We start from the raw sequence: 16509 nt of genomic DNA, 5'->3' as shown, positions 1-16509 counted from the left end.
ATTTTTTTAGGGAACGAGATTTTAACAGGGAAATGTTTGGGGGGCGGCGATCGTGTGCGGGCTCCCCCTGCCCTTCTGGCACCCCGTCCCTTCTGGAGCAGCAAGTGGAGGGTCCGTCCGTCTGCAAATCTCTGCCCTGAGTTGCGCGGTGGTTTCCTACACGAGATGGCGCTCTTTGCCTTCCAATAAAGCCACACGCAATTTATTTTTTATAATTTCCACCCCCCCCCCCAGCCCTGCCCGTCCCAGGGATGCTGCTGGGATGCGGACGGGACCTGGGAGCAGCTCTGCCTCTGGGGGGCAACAGCCGCGTGCGAGAGGCTGCGGGGACGGGCCCAAGTGCGGGAAAACATCCCACTGCCTCCACCTCATTAAAAGAGAGGCCGCTAATTGCTTTCCCCGTGCATCTAAGACTTTTCTGATACAACCCCGTCCTCCGTGCCCGGCTCAGATGCTTTGCAGGGGCCACGGCAAAGCCGGGGGCCGCGTTTGCCCCATTGCCCGGCTTGGGCTGGGACCCCCGGGGAGGGAAGGAGCGAGCGGCTCCTGCCTTCCCTCTGCACTGGGAGGGCAACGCGACGCAGGAGCCGCTGGTGCCCTTTGCCAGCCGGCGTTAAAACATTCATGTCCGTGATGGGCTCTTCCAAATAAGTCCAGGAAGGGCGAATTCCGGCCTCCCCGGAGGCTGCTGGCGAGCGCCCAGGCTGCTCGCACAGGGGCCGGGGTGCTGCCGGGGCCCTGCTCCCCCCGGCGCGGGGGCTGCGAGTGCTGGGACAGGGGGCACCCGGCCGGGGGGGTGGGGTCTGGGTGCCCCTGGGGGGGTGGGGGGGATGCGGGGTGCCTGGCGGGGGGGGACGCAGGTGCCTGAGGGGGCTTGGGGCAGTGGGGGGGGACTGGAGGGGCTGAGGGGAGCGGCGTGGGGTGAGCCGGGGAAGGGGTGGGGGTACCCGAGGGGGTGGGGTGAGCAGGAGGGGCCGGCGGTGGGATGCGGGGGGACCCGGGGGGTGGGATGGGGAGGACCAGGGGGCGGATGCCGAGTGCCCGGGAGGGACGCGAGGGGGTGCCGAGGAGGCGGGGGCCGGGCGGGGCCGGGGCGGCTCCACGTGGCTCATTAGCGGGCGGCGATTCAATATTTATGAAGTGCTCTCGTTCGAGTCCCAAGTCTTCGGCTCCAGTTACAAGGAGCTGCGTCACCCTCCGATCACATGGTAATTGTTGCTATTTCCAGGCTCCCAGCCTCGCGGAGCAGCACGGAAGCTCTTTCCCCTTTCCTTGGCTTTTTTTCTTTTTTTTTTTTCTTTTTTTTTTTTTTTTTTCCCTTCGCCCCCTCACTTTCCCCGCTCGGCGGCTCCATGCGAGCGGCCCGGCGCTAGCGCGGGGCAGCGGCGCTGCCCAGGATGAGCGAGCTGGAGGGGGACTTCGCCGCGCTGCTGCTGCTCAAGGAGGAGCGCATCAGGGAGCTGGAGCGGCGGCTGGGCGAGAAGGACGACGAGATCCAGGAGCTGCGCCGGCGGCTGCACAAGTGCCAGTCGGTGCTGCCCGCGCCCAGCCCGCACATCGGGCCCCGCACCACCCGGGCGCAGGGCATCTCGGCCGAGCCGCAGACCTACCGCTCCTTCCACGACCTCCGCCAGGCGTTCCGCAAGTTCACCAAGGCCGAGAGGTGGGCGCGGGGGCGCCGGGGGTGCTGGGGGGATGAAGGGGCCGGGGCCGCGTTTGCCTTAACGAGACCAACTCGTCTTTAGACATACGCGAGGGGCACTTCTGGCTTTTCTTTTTTTTTTCTTTTCTTTCTTTTTTCCTTTTTTCTTTTCCCTAACCACGCGCTCAGCCTGTCTGTTCCCCCCTCCCTGGGTCAGCGCATCCCTTCGTGCCCCCTGCCCAAGGCAGAGCAGAAACCCTCTCTTTCCCTTTACTTTGCCAGTGCTTTTCCAAAGTCCCGACCCGCAGCCTTCCCAGGGGCCGTGAATGCTGCACGCGTGCTTCAGTCTCTGCCCCCACCCTCTGGGCTCCCTCAGCTCCCCACGACCTCCCCGAGGTCCCCGTCTCCTCCCCGTCACCCAGAGCCACTGGAGAAAGCAGGTGGGGACCCCCCGGCACATTCTAAGCCCCCCATGTGCCTGCAGCGCTGTGCTGACAGCACATGTCCCCCTGCTGCTCCCACACCCCAGCATCGTGCTCAGTAACCTGGCTGGTTTGGGGGTGCTCCTGGTTTTTATTTAAGGTCCACTCAATTCCTCCCCGTCTCATTACCATGACGTGCTGCTGCACCCTGTACCCCTGAGCCCCATCGCACCCCAACCCACCCGGTCCTCCTGCACCTCTCCCCCCAGGCTGATACCCGCCAGTGGGCTCAGTGTCAGTGCGGGCACCGTCCCCCCCTCCATCGACCCTTTTCCAGGGGGCTGCAAGGCCGTCGTGAGCACGGGGCAGTGCTGCAGTCCAGCCCTGCCAAGGGAACAACGGTGCTTTCCAGTTCCTGATGCTGACCTGAAGAATAAATGGGCCGGCCTGGTGCCAGGGCTCTCTAATGGCTCTGTGGGTCTCTCTGACTTAAAAACTGCTGATGGTATTTTGGCTAATGTAGGTAGGGGGGGAAACTTGCCCTCCTAAGAGTCTCAAGCCTGTGTTTTAGCCGCAGCAGCTGGTAATGCTGTCTAACTGCTCATCCCGCAAGGTCCGTGAGAGGTTCGAGAAGTGTGCGATGCGCCTCTCTTCTAAAACCCAGAGACACCTTCCATAGCATCATCCCCTGATCCAATATTTAGACCCCTCTCCTTTCTCCTGCGCGTTGATTTCTAACCAGTGTCCACAGAAACCTCTTCATCCGGGCCTGGGATCAGCCTTGAAATGCTTTTTAATCTCTGAACATAAATAAACATCGATCTGTGGTGTAATTGTTTCTATTTATGGCTAGATTGTATGTAATATACACTGATGTTTAAAACTTCCAAGAAGTTGAAAACTGGATGCTAGAAACTCCTAGAAGTAGTGAAATCCCAACTGGAAGCAGAAAATCGAGTCTGTCCCTATCTGGCAATACGCTGTGTGCCTCATAATCCATCTGTAACGTGTAGCAGGGCCAAAGTCAGAAAGACTTGCAAAGATCTGAAGAAAGGGCTGCGAAAATAGAAAGGTACTGAAAGATAGATTTTGTCTGTAAGTATGTTTTTATGCCGTTGTTCCTCCCAAGAACGCAATCGTATGGATTGTAATGGAAGAAAGGAAAGTGCTTCCGTGTGGATGATCACGCATACGGAGCTATTCCGATGTAAACCAGAGTTTATCAAAATATTTGGGACACTGCAACCATATAAAGTGCTGATCGTGTATGTTTTTTGGAATATACTTTTTCCCTGTAGTTTTCTTGATGTGTTACTACTGCTTGAAGAGATGCGTGGTGAGGGGAGAGACATACATGTGAATGATTTACTAATGTATATTTGTTCAGTTATATTTATTATTATTACTATTCCTGTGTACCTAAGCACGCTAAGTGTTTTGTGTTGTGCCAGACCTTGATGGTAGCTGATGCTGCACCTGGTAGATGCGTGCAGAAGCCCGAGGAGGGTCAATGTGCCGTTGCTTTTCCTGGTGCGGCAGCAGCCGGCCACAGCAGGACGAGCTGGTGCAGCAACCCAGGCACTTCGCTAATGCCTCAGAAAGTGCTTCCTGAGAAGTGGTGCCGAGTTGCTAAGCAAAGTCTTTGCCACAGTGAGAGGCACTGTAAATAATAAACGATGCAAAAGGTAAATGATGAGGTGTACCTGAGGTGATTGGCTAGGTCGAATATCCAGATAGGTGTGTGGGGATGTTAAAAGCCCTCTGATTCCTGCAGCAAGGTGCTTTTCAAACCCCAAGGGGTTCTCATCTGCATTTTTCAGCATCTGAAGATGTTTCGTGCTGCACAAGTGATCAACATGAGCCATAATCCCTGTCTTTTGTGGAATTTACTGAGAGGATGACTTGAAATGCATTCTCAAGTTCAGAGGTGCGATATCTAATTCCAGCTTAATCCTGCCTGTTGCAGTCAACAAGCCGTATTCATACCAACACAATTCTGTACTGCTTCGGAAGCTGTTGTCTTGAAGCAGCAAACAAATCTCTGTGTGCAGGTACGGGTGGGTGTGTCAGAGCCACAACCAAAAGGAGGCCGTGGCCGTGTGAGATGTACCCATCTGGACAGTCCTGTCTGTCTGTTCTTCCACACTGGTCCGCACCCAGTGCAGCAGGTTCAGGGCCAGCATTGCTTTAGGGATGGGATCCATTTCCCCACCCTGTTCCCAACACTCACCTGGCCATGCTCGCCATGCCAGCGAACGTCGCCCTCAACTTTTTGACGGGTTCCCCCCTGTCGTAGCTGGTTTTGGGAGGCGTTTGCCACAAGATGGCAGTGGGGGCCAACGTTTCACGCAAGGTGCTGGGGCCTGTTGTGGTCAGCCAAGCAGCTCTCGCCCTGCTGAGGTCTTTTCGGGATGGGATCCCAGCAGGAACTTTTCATTTTCACCCCCCTCTGCCTCTTCTGAGGCGCTGGGGAATGCACTGCTGCGAGCGTGTGTTTACCCGTGATGCTCGACCCCAGCATTAAGGGCTTTACCCCTCGGATGGAGGGTTAGAGCAGGTGCTTCTGGCTTTGTATGGCACCCAGCTGCCACCACCCCGGGTTTGGTGGTGGCTGTGGCGGGATCAGCCCATCTCATGGCTGGTAAAGTCAGGTTCGGTTAATTTAGACGTGATCTCATCGTCCGCCAAGGAGACATTGATCCTGCCTCAGCCCCCGCCTGAAAGACAATGCGACTGGAGCTGTGTCCCTCGGGACGTGCAGGGGGAGCGTGCTGCAGCTGGCAAAAACACGGACCAGCTGTGTTACGGAGGTGCCCGAGGGTGGGGAAGAACGGTCTGGGATCCGCAGCTCATCCAATATCAGGAATAGGTGGGCAGCTCTGGGTTTAACAGGCAGGGTTTGCTACTTCTGTGGAGCAATGTCTCCAAAAATCCAAAATTCAGAGGCGGGGTGGGGTGTCAGGGACAGCAGTGCTTTTGACGTTAATTATTAATGCCCTTCTTTCCCCTCTGGTGGGGAGATCATGTTCGCGTGTACAAATCCACCTCGATCTCCTAAACCCGCTGACATCTCTCAGGCTGGTCCAGACCTTAAAATGGGGAGGCAGGGGGAAAAATCCCCCGTTACCTGTGCAGCAGCACCCCAGCAGAGGTGAGGAGCCCACACATGTGCTTAACCTTTAAACCACCCTAAGCAATGCCTCTTTTTCCCTCATTTATCCATCACCGATCAGCTCTCATCCAGAGTGTGCTGTGGCAGCGCGTTCTTAGGGTATTTCAGCCCTGGGTGGTTGACAGGAAAGGATTTTATTAGATTAATCTGATTAACCTGAAATAATTTCATTAGATTCAATGATATCAGTGTGTATATAGTAAGAATTAACGGTCCAGGTGCTCCTGTTGCTTTCAGCGTCCTTAGTGCATCGCTGACCCGAAGCGAGGAAAATACGAAGGAGGAAAGTTTGACTGAGGATTATTTAATTTGCAAACAGCCAGAAAACGCTACAAAGGGAGCTCCTTGAGACAGAGCCTGTTTTTTGACCAGCCTTCTCTCCGGTAGTCCGAGTGGAGCAGCTCAGTCTGCGCACAAAGCGGTGAGATGTGCAGGGGAGTCCAGAGATGAGCAGGTTATCAGGTGCCGTGAAGTGAGGTGTGGCACAGGTCCTCGGGTCCCTGAGGTGCCTGAGGTTGGTGGGAGAAGCAGAAAGATTTCAGAGAGGGAAAGAGAAGCAATCGTTTGTGGCTAATCGATTGAAACCATTTCCCTCCATTTAATTTTTAATGGGAGAAGCGGCTGGACTGGGCTGCGCCTCCTTTCCCCTGCAAAACTAGCAGGGTGTTCTAACTAGGGTGTACTTCAGGATGTTCCCTCGGTGCCATGAGCTGGGTCGAAGAAAGCTCACAGTGCCTCAACGCCAGGTCCTAGCACCTTCGCCGGAGGCTGCCGCACGTTCCTGCAGGCAGGATGCGGCCCGGAGGGGCAGGGGGGCTGCGACTGCCCGTCCCCTGCTGACGCAGGGCTGCTCCCGGCAGCCCCCTAGCAATGCATTCTTCCCTCTGCCTATTTTTACTTGCCTCCGGCCACAGGCTGTCGGTGCCTCCCCGGGGACCAAGCTGCACTCGGGCAGATTTCCCTGCAGCTGAGGGGTAACCGTCCGCACACCTTCCCCTATGGAGCGTGTTCCTGATTTGGTTACGAATCCCCCAAAATGTCGTTGCACGTGAGCTTTAAAACCATAGCTGTGCTCCCAGGCAAGGTTAGGGCAAACTGCTTCTCTCTCAGATCTCTGATGTGAGCTCATTTTAAAGATATGGAAGGGAAAAGGGCTCTAGCAAACGTGGAACGTCGCTTCTGCGCGGTGGCTTCAGGGGACCCCAAAAGTGTGGAGGGGAAAAGGGCCCCGTGTCTCATTTACCTTCCTCAAAGCAGCGCCTAGATGTGGGCACAGGTGGTACCATAAACTACTTGGCCACAGTAGCTCTTTATTTGGCTCCTTTTTAGTTGCAGCAAGTGTCAGTTTTTGTCAGAACTTTATGCCACATTATGGGGAAGGTAATTCTCCAGCAAAAATCCCCCAGGCGGCGAAGTGCATCAAAGTGAAATGAGATTGAAAAGTACTAAAATAACACTGCGTGTCCCTCTTTGCAGCTTCTACTAATGAGAAGCTTGGGAAAAAAGCCTTCCTGAGATGTGCACTCAGTTGCCTGCGGAGCTGATGCAGTTCCTGGAAAATATCTAGCAGAGCTTGGCAAGGGGCTTCTTTGAGAGCTCTCCCCTGTGCCATGACCTCCCGGCTGGAAAGGATGAGGACTGCTTCGGCCTTGTCTTTTTTTTTTTTTCTCCCTTTTTTTTCCCTACATTTTGCTCATGGATATTCCTTGAGCATATTTGTCGCATTAGTAATACAACCCTGTAGTCGCAAAGGAAGCGCGTGCGTGTGGAGGAGACGCTGAAATAGCTGGAGGAAGGGGGCTGAGCTCAGGACCGCGCATGGTGTAGCAGGAGCTGGGGCACTACAAGCCTGCCCACTGGGACTCGCAAGCAGCAATGATTACATTCTGGGCCAAATTCATGTGTTGGGCAAAGCCCAGGCTTTGTACAGAATTGCGCAAGGGAGGCTGGGGAATACCTGGGCACAGCCTCCAGGGGCAGCCTGCAGGACCTCTCCAGCAGGGCTGGGGCTGTTGTAGCACCGTGACCTCCTCCAGCTTCAGTCCTGATCACTGGTCAATAAGTGATTGCCTTAGTTATGGATTGGCTTCCTCTCTTTCCAGGAAGAGGTGTGAATAAATCACCAAAAAGTGGTGTCCAGGGAAAACGTTTCATCATAGCGCAAACAAACGGATTTAGATAGAGCAGTGCTAAATAAAAATGTCCATTTGAATCCATGGCTTCTTTCCTGTTGAGCCTAGCTGCATGGTAGAAATCATATTTGGGGGCTTTTTGCAATGCACTCTGATGTATTTGCTTCCAGTGTAATGGAGTAGGTATAACTCGTCAGTTGCTTTAAATATCAGAACAGTAAATGATATGTTACAGGGTAATATATGGTGAGCTTTATCAGAGGTATGTTACTGGTCACACATACTGGTAGAGCAGCAGGTGAACACAAAAGCAAAGCATTCTTGACATGCAGTGATGTACAATTTGGGTTAGAGATGGTGGCAAAGTAGAAGCTGAAGATGTAAGTAAGCTTTATCGTATGTTTTTTGACATACGGTTTGTGGTAATGGAGTACAAGGCTGTGACTGATTCTAGCAAGCGCAACCCGGTGGCAATTTTGAGTTATTTTCCTTTGCATTTTGCTCTTTGTTGGAAATTCCTATAAAATTCTCCAAGATAAAATCACTGCTGGTATTTTAAATGGCCAATAAATGTATAATTTCTGTTTAAAAAAATCTGCTTTGCAATTGTTTGTAATAAGGGATCTGGTTCTGAAGCTTGTAATTCTACCTTCTATTTATGTGTCTGCCTGTAATATTGTCACTGTTTAATTTCTTCGAACTCCTTAATGTTTCACACGCAGAGAAGTGCCCCCAGATGAGTATTTGCTCATCCCTGCTCTGTATTATATATCCCGCAGTATATGAAATTGGGAATTGTAACTGGAGATAATTTCTTGAGCAGGTAATGTGCTGAGATCCCAAAGAACTACAGCCAAACCCTCTAAATGACTTCACGTGTATGCTGAAGTTTGCGTGTGTGGTTGATGTCTTTGTAGCTGTAAGCCAAAATGCAACTTCAGTAGCTGGAATCAGTGGGTGTAGCTGGAAGGTAAAATTTAAGAAACTTGAAAAAAGACATCCTGAAGGGTGTTTTCCAACTGGGATATTTGTAGTACTTTGAAGGAGTTTTGGAGGTGACTGTGGTGCAGAGAGAGAGATTTTGTGCTGCTTTGAGTAAGGCCAGAAGGGGAGTTTGTGGATTACCAAAGAATTTGCCTATCAAAAAAAAAGCCAGAAGGAGTAAATATGTCACATCTCCCCTCTTGCTGAAGTCCACAGCTTCGGGAGGTGCTTTGGGGCAGTTGTAGAAATGCACGCTGGTGTTTTTGAGGCGTACTGATCACTAGCACAGGCACTTCTGGAATCCAGAAGAAAATAAATCTGTTTGCTGGGGGGAATATTGTGGGAATACGGTGAGCATGAGGTGCAGAAGGCTTACATCTGGTGCAATTTGGAAAGGTGGCGCCAAGAAAAGCCATGAAGGAGCAAGCAGGGTGGCTAACTCTGTTTTCCAAAGCAGCTCTGCAGCCATTAGAGGGGAGCTTTGTCCCATGGCCCCGAAGTGTTGAGCATACTCCCACAGATGCAATCCCTTTATGGCTGGGGTGTAAAACACCCCCTTCTTATTTTTTATTTTTTTCAGTTCTGTGGGAAGCAGATCCCAGCTGGGTGGGGGTTGTTGCTGCAGTCACAACCGGGATGCAGCGCAGGCTGTGGCATGGCAGGGAGGATTTTTGGTAAAATAGCTGGGAAGCTGCTTTATTCTGGCAGACACACAGGGAAGTGTTGGCAGCAACAAGGCTGTGTCTCCAAGGGTACGCCAAGGCTTTTTTGCTTTTCATCTCCCAGCACTTATCACTGGAGGGCAGTGGTGACTGAGAAGATGACTGGAGGAAGAAAGCCACAGATAAATAATATGGCATAGCTCCTGGAAGATGAATGCAGCACATGCTCAAGGCACTGAGCATGGCATTGAGGATTAGAATGAAGATTTTAAGATTTAAGGTGTTTTGTTTTCTTGCATTACATTAAAGCCATGTCTTGCCCTTCAGAGACGAAGCCTGCGAATCCCTCCTTTCTGCTCGTGATGTCCCTGTGGTGGGGGAAGAAAACAGAGCGTGGAAATCCCTTTCTGCACAGCCCTGGCCCATTTTCTGCTGCCTCCCCACGCAACGATTTGCCCCCTTCTTTCTGCAAATCCTTTTCTGTTCTGCTCACATGGAGGTGGTCCCTGAAGAGCAATGGGATGGTCACTAGGTATTTAAATCAAGGACAGCTCCACCAATGCCATAGAGAAGGACCGAGAGGGTGCATGCAGCACTGTATTTATGTGCCACTGCTTATTTTTAGTGAGCACTGGAGGGCAGCAAGAAGTGGCATCTCCACAGGCTACAAAAGCCTTTAAAATTTAATTCATCATCAGAATGCCTTCAGCGAGCATGCAGACTGGATGCACCACGTCACCGATGCCACGGGCGTCGATGATGCTTGTTGCCCTTGTGGCTTCCTGCTGCCCATCAGTCCCTTGGCAATGGGAGCGATGCGCTTCTTCACCCACAGGTGCCAGCTCCCTTTTTGTTTGGAGGCCTTTGCAGTAAGAGAAACCAAACTGGGACTGAGGTGAGTGAGACAGCTGCACGTGCTGAGCTCGGTACGCCTTACGCCGGTGTTCTGTGGCTGCTGTGTGCTGGCAGTCCTTCGATCTTTGGTCAGAAAAGTAATGAACTAGCTCCATGGATCAGAGCTGAAATCGGTCTCCCTTTTGGCTCTCGAGAGCTTTGCTCTGCTGATTCAAGTGAAATCCAGGGGAAGCTGGGAAACAATCAAATGACAGAGTATTTTATTCTGGCAGACAACCCCCCCTTTTCCTGTTGTCTTTTGTTAAGAAAGTAGCAGTCATTCTATGATTACTCAAAGACGATTTTTAATTTTTCCATTAAAAGAGAATATTTTCCTATTCCTCAAATACCTTGGCAGGCCCAGAAAAAACCTTGTACTTTAAAAAAACAAACAGGCAAAAACCAAACAATAGACTTCTATTCCCGTGTAACAGGCAAGGTTTAGCTAGAGAAGCGCATCTTGTAGGCACAGGCAGTTTTCTAGCACAGGTCCCAGCTCTAGTTCCTTTCAAGACCAGAACATGGAGCTCAGTAATGGCATGAGAGCTTTACTTTACTGATGTGCATTGGTTTGTTTGCTGATTTGATCACTGATAGAATGGAAATAACACTGTTTAGAAGAGGATAATGGGATATTTATCTGCTCAAGATTACAGTCTCCGGTTTCAAGTGTCTCACCTGGGTCTTAATATTTATCTGGTGGAAATGCATTCATGGCATTCACCTACCAGCAAGGAGCTGCAGCTGTGCTCACAGCAGGACAGTGCTTCCCTGCAACATGACATTTCATCCCACCTACCATAGCCTACAGCTGAGGGATTTTATTCCCAGCTCTGTACTGGAGCTCCCAAGAAAGGCCAGCAGGAACCACCAGCTTTCTGCTGAGTTTGACTTGCCTGCCTATTCGACACCTTACCCAACATGCGTGGCTCTTGTGTTACGAAATTAATTTTTCCAGCACGGGGAGGGGGGGGTGGTTCTCCACACAGGCTGTGTATTTCCTGTGCAATTGAGGCGACGTGGTGGAAAAGGGGTTTTGTTGGTTTGGTTTTAAGGCTGCAAAACAGATTTAGTATTTTGACGTTCAATGTCGGAATCAGTGGCAACGAATGTTTTGTCCCACGGGAGACAAGGGGCAAACCTCGGGCACCTGAAGAGACACAAAGCCTGAGCACAGCAGACAGCAGCAAACCAGAATTCGTTTTGGTGTAGAAAAGAAGAAACAATGAATAATCAGGCTCAGTGAAAGTGGGGAAGAAAACATGCTTTATGACTCTGAGGTACATTATGTGTGCTTAACCAGATATGATTTATGTGAATGTTTCCACTGCGCTGAGCAGCAGGATGGAAGATGTCCTGGAGAAATTGCCTGCAAAAGTAGCCACAGTTTCAGATTCCTTTTTGCTGCTTCTGCTTTCAGACCATTCAAGTTATCTTTGCAAACAATGAAAACTCAGGTACCTGCAAGAGCCTTTTGAAGAAAAACCACCGGGTCAGAGAAAAAAAAAAGGCATATTTGTTCTTTTGAGTTCATAGCTTTCTATGTGAGGCATTTATTTTACTTAAATGCATATATGTGTTATTCCTAGCACTGAGAAATGTTTAGCTCGCATTGGCAGATATAGCACTGCCATGCATGGGTTATGCAAAAGAGGAAAAAAAAAAAAAAAGGAATGCATTGAGAATAGAGTTGTTTTTATTGTACAATAGACTGGACAGCAAAACTACTCTGCATTGGTTGTTTTTGTGCAGTTACTCCCAAATACATATGTTGCTCATTTCCTTGGCATCTAAGGGTTGAAAAACATTTAGATCTCCACTCTGGGGCTCAAAATCAATCCCGAATGTGGCCACAGGTTTTCCCATGGGACCAAACCACTACCAGGTTGTGGTGGGGCTCCAGATCCACCAAAAGGAGCCACCAGCATGATGGGGAGCAGACAGAGCCGCAGAGCTCATATGAAGGGAAAGCAGCATCAGTAATAGTATTTGCATGGGGCAGTGACTGGTGGAAGACTTGTTCCTCTTAGGAAGTGGGAAAGTATTATTAAAAAAAAAGTATCAGCAACGGAGTTGAAAGGGTGAGGTGCAGATTAGATTATAAGGGCTAATGAAGGCTATTTGTTGATGGAGCACAGCAAGACAGTTTCTATTTCAGATGAAATCTTCCATTTTACTTGCAGGTATGAAGAGCTGGGAACGTGACACAGGATGCAAGCTGGAGGCTGGTATGTGGCCGGGGACATGGTGAGGTTTAGGTTTGCCCTTTTCACAAAGTCTTTCTGAGAGCTTTGGCAGATTTTGGCAGCATTTTGGCCTCAATGAGGAAAAAATCCCAAGATCAGCTTTTATAGGAAAAATTTTTGTAGTCCCTTATAGAAAAACACCACAGGTGCTACAGGATATTTTTAACTGTAGGTTTGAAGGTGTTTTCCTTTGGAAGTGAGTCTCTTTGCACCCATTGTGCAGATGCGAAGGTGAATCACTTGCTCATGATGGGCGCATTGGTAGATGGCAGGGTCAGGAAGGAAGACCTAAGGTGTCTGATCCAAGCCTCGTGCTCGGCCAGTTTATGGACACTGCTCCAAAATGGAGAGTTCTTCAAGGCCATGGGAGCTATTTTTGCACTGTTTTGTTTCTTTTTTTTACATTTCCTTTGCCAGCTTCTCCTGGTGACAGTATAGAGTAGGATTGCAGGATAACTTAAAATTCATCATCACACCTTTTTGTTGTTCTGTTCTCCTTGTTTTTGGGCACCCACTTAAAAGCTGTGAGGCTACCTCTATTCGCATAGGAGCCCAGAAGCAAGCCTCCAGCTTGCTCTTTGGGCTCTGCAGAGATGAGATGCAGAGTACACGTTGGTGCCTGGCTGGCTGTAAATGCCTTGTGCTCGGTTGAGGACTGTGTGCATCTCTCTCTTTTTTATTATCAATATTTAAAGGCTTTTGGCAAGATGAAGTCAAGCTCTGCCACAGCTTGCTCCCTGGTGCAATAGGGAGTTGCTTCTTCAATGCACAAGGTGTGTGAATGCCCGGGTAGATGGTACACCATCCATCTTCTTGGTGGCATTGTGTCTGACTTCAGTCCTTCAGAAAAGGACTACTAAATACTAAAAAAATAATATCAAAGCAGCATAAAAGGTTCCTTCCCCCCACATTGATTTTTTTCATGCTCCATTAAGAAATCTGTCTCGAGGTAAAGGGCGAAATCTGTACGTCCCCTTCATTGCATAATGCATTGCTGGGGCATTAGCGTAGGGTTTTGGCAGTCAGGCTATCCATGCCTTACTCTGATCTGCAGTTTTTATTATCAGATGCCCAGTTCTGGGAAGGATCAGACTGCCTCTTGGAAACGTGGACCGGGGTAATTGGTCTCCCTTGCAGAAACCCTGACGTTTTGCATCTTCTGCCAGGCTTGCTTTTCTGCCTAGCAGCCTTGGTAGAACAGAGAGGGCTGAACTTTGCAATTTGTCCCTTCCCTCCACGGCATTAAAATAATTATTTTAAAAAAATATACGCCAAAGTGGATGTTTTGTCTTCTGGAGCAGGATTGATTGTGGCAGCTCCAGGCAGAAGCTCATTCCTCTGTGTTGCTGGAAAGGATGGCTCAAGCTGGTGTGGGTATTATGGATATGAAATGAGGATTTCTGCTGGAGCAGCTTCTTGCTCCATAGAACTATGTGCTTGGGGGCAGAAGAAGAAAAATGCATGGGAAAGGGAAGTGGAAATGGTGTTGGGGTCAACTGGAGGACAGTCTTACAGAAATTTTGGTGCCTGATTAATATCTTCTATGTCTGTGTGGTGAAATCTATCCCAGTGAATATAATCAGCTTGTTGCAGAGACTATTTGCATCCAGGAGATGTTGAATCACTTGTGTGTTTGCTGCCCAGCTCCTTCTTCTGCAGCTCATTATTAGCTCTTGTGCCTTATTAACTGGGTTGACCCATAATCTGCTATCGCTACTCCTGTACAATGGTGTCGGTAAAACTGATTTCTACCTTTAATGTTAGGTTGGTTGACTGCATAACATCAGAGTCTTTTGGAGTAAATGTTTTTTCTCCTTCTCCTTCAGCCTGGTTCTAAATATAAATCTGATAAAAATCAACTCTTTAAGAGATTTTAAATAAAGTCTAAATAAAATGTTAAAATAGGGGGAGAAAAATCACATGAACGTACTGGTTAGTTGTCTGCTTAAATTATGTCATTAATCTCCCCAGCCAGTGTTTCTGCAATCATTTTTGCCCAGGCAAGCATGTGAAACAGTCCATTTGAGCTGCCTTTTCCCACCATGAATATTCTTCTGACCCCATCCTGGGCCTGTGATTCATTAGGAACTGGAAGCAGCAGTTATTTGCGTGGGTGTTGAATTTACTCGTCATGCAATCATTTTCACATTGTGAGGCATAATACGGAGCTGATAAAGTCCGTACATCTGTATTCTGTCTGGGTTTCCGGACTGAGAAGTCTGCAGGATGTTGGACTGACAGCATTTGTAAATTCAGCGCGTAACCCTGATTTATAGAAAGAGGCTCTACTATTACAGTTATATTCACTTTTGAACCCTTTTACTGTGCCCAGAAGATGTCGAATGGCAGCAGAATGAATGAAAATTACTTCAGTTTTCACAAGTGGTTATGTTATAAGGCCAGTGAGGCTGGCTGTGATCATCTAGCCTGATTTGCAGGAGATGGGCCATTAGCCTTTTTGGAGGTTTTGTTCTGCCTAGTGCATTTCTGTCTTAAATAATAATAATAATGACAACAAAAAAATCCTCTGTGTGTGGTTAAAAAGTTTGCTAGTGGCTGAGAAAGCACCGTGATCCCTTGCAGCTTGTTGGAAAGATGAATTACCCTAATTGCTCTGCCTTAAACATTTGTTCCGTGTTTTAAGCCTCGATTCGTCTAACTTCATGGTGCTGCTGTTAAATCCTGACGCCACTGCTTGCTGGACAAGCTGCCCGTTCTCACGCTTTCTGGACGGCGGCTCATTGCTTTTAACCTCCCCTCTGCTGGGATAAAAGCCACTGGCAGCTAAGACATGCTCAACAAGTTTGCGTTTGTAAGTCTGTTTACGTCTGTCTTAATTATGTTACATTGCTGTGAAAGCTTTTTCGACCCAATTTGCAGGCAGTTTAACAAAACCCTCTAGTTGGCTTCATAAGATCTATTTTCCATACAGCCATATACATTATATTGCTTTAATTTCTTCCTCAGTTAAATGGAGAATCGCATATCCTGAAGGGTGTCCAGGATCAATGTCAAGCCAAAACAATTATCTGTGCAATTCTATTTGCTGTCTAAAAATATTCGTGGAGTGCTTGCTTTCCTCCGGCCATCCAGAGTGTTTCTTGGTGCTTCAAAACTTGCTGAAGATCATCAGTAGAGAAGACCTCGAGGTCTGCCTCCCCGCCTCACCCCCCCCCCCCCCCCCCCCCAAAAAAAAAAATTTGAAATCCCAGCGTATTAAGACCTGATCCACTCCATTTTGCGGTAATCTGGCTGTCCACAGGCTATGTCCCACTCTGTGTTTTGTCTGTTAAGACACTGACCTGTAAGATCATTTTGTTTTCCAGGGATTTTCCAGGGACTTGCCAAATAACGGTATTTTGCCTTCTTAAGGAAGCCATGACCGCAGAGTTTAACATCCTGACTTTTCCTGCCCCCCTTCAATTGTGTGAATTAAATGGAATTTGTGCAATTCCAGTGTTTATAACCAGGCTGTGCTTAGGTGGGCAGGAGGCTATTCTCTCTGGCCCATGGTGTCTTGGCAAAGCCACGCTAACTTTACAATTTCGTTCTGCAAAAGCTCTCCTTTCTCTCTCATTTTAACAATTTTCTTCTTTGTCTAAGGTATCTGGTGCCATAGGCACAAGTGGTCTTCCATGTGGAGACCATCAAGATTGGCACAGCTCTCTTGCAGTAGGTGGACTTTGTTGTTCTAGAAATGGGGCTACAGGCAGTAAATATATATATATATATACACACACTTACACACTACCCCCATACATATATATATATATATATATTCTATGTCAGCACATAGATGTGTCTCTGGCCTATGTAGCTCTTCAGGTTATGCTGTTTGCAGTTGCCACACTAAGAACACAAGGGTGGCTTTGGCCTCATGGGATGTCTCCTGGTCCTCTCTCCTCCTGCAGTCACATTATGACCCTTCCCCTCCCTGCTTGCACTGGCAAAAGGCAGCTCTGAGCACTGGGTGTGCGGGAACAGTCAAGTCGTGGTTTCAGCCTGTTTCTGCTGCTCGAGCATCTGTTTGCCTCAGAAGCTGCCTGAGCCTAATACTCCACTAATGAAACCACAGAGGTAATGATTTCCCAGTGTGTAGGAGACATTTTCCGGGCATTACCTTGTGTAGCCTTCAGGCCCACACAATGCTAATGGGATAATTATGACCCAATTTCACCTGCTTAGGCACTGCTTTCACTACAGTCAAGTGTTCCCAAAGAAGTGAAATGTCATCCTATTCTCAGTTGATCTTTAAAACCTGTAGGTGGTCTCTCACTTTTTGCCTGTACAGGTACAGCTTTCACTTGTATAAGTTTAAAGATATATTCAGCAGATAGTAATTACTGTGTTTATCA

The 16509-nt window shown here is 49.0% G+C and overlaps 1 protein-coding gene across 2 annotated transcripts in view; it reads left to right on the top strand.

Annotated features, from left to right (window-relative positions):
• The first annotated feature begins 1136 nt into the window (after nt 1-1136).
• PRKG1 (protein kinase cGMP-dependent 1) overlaps nt 1137-16509 on the top strand; it is a 467683-nt gene continuing 452310 nt past the window's right edge. Inside the window, exons 1-2 of one of the 2 annotated variants that reach the window (XM_083843686.1) lie at nt 1555-1663; nt 12092-12136. In XM_083843686.1, coding sequence (XP_083699812.1) covers nt 12120-12136 — 17 coding nt within the window. In that variant the 5' untranslated portion in view covers nt 1555-1663; nt 12092-12119. Of the gene's footprint in view, nt 1664-12091; nt 12137-16509 lie in introns of both variants that reach the window. The other variant, XM_083843685.1, reaches the window with a different exon arrangement.

Source organism: Anser anser, assembly GCF_964211835.1.
Source record: "Anser anser genome assembly, chromosome: 7".
Lineage (NCBI taxonomy): Eukaryota > Metazoa > Chordata > Aves > Anseriformes > Anatidae > Anser > Anser anser.
The sequence above is the reverse complement of the archived record's forward strand: the minus strand, read 5'-3'. Positions and strand labels throughout refer to the sequence as shown.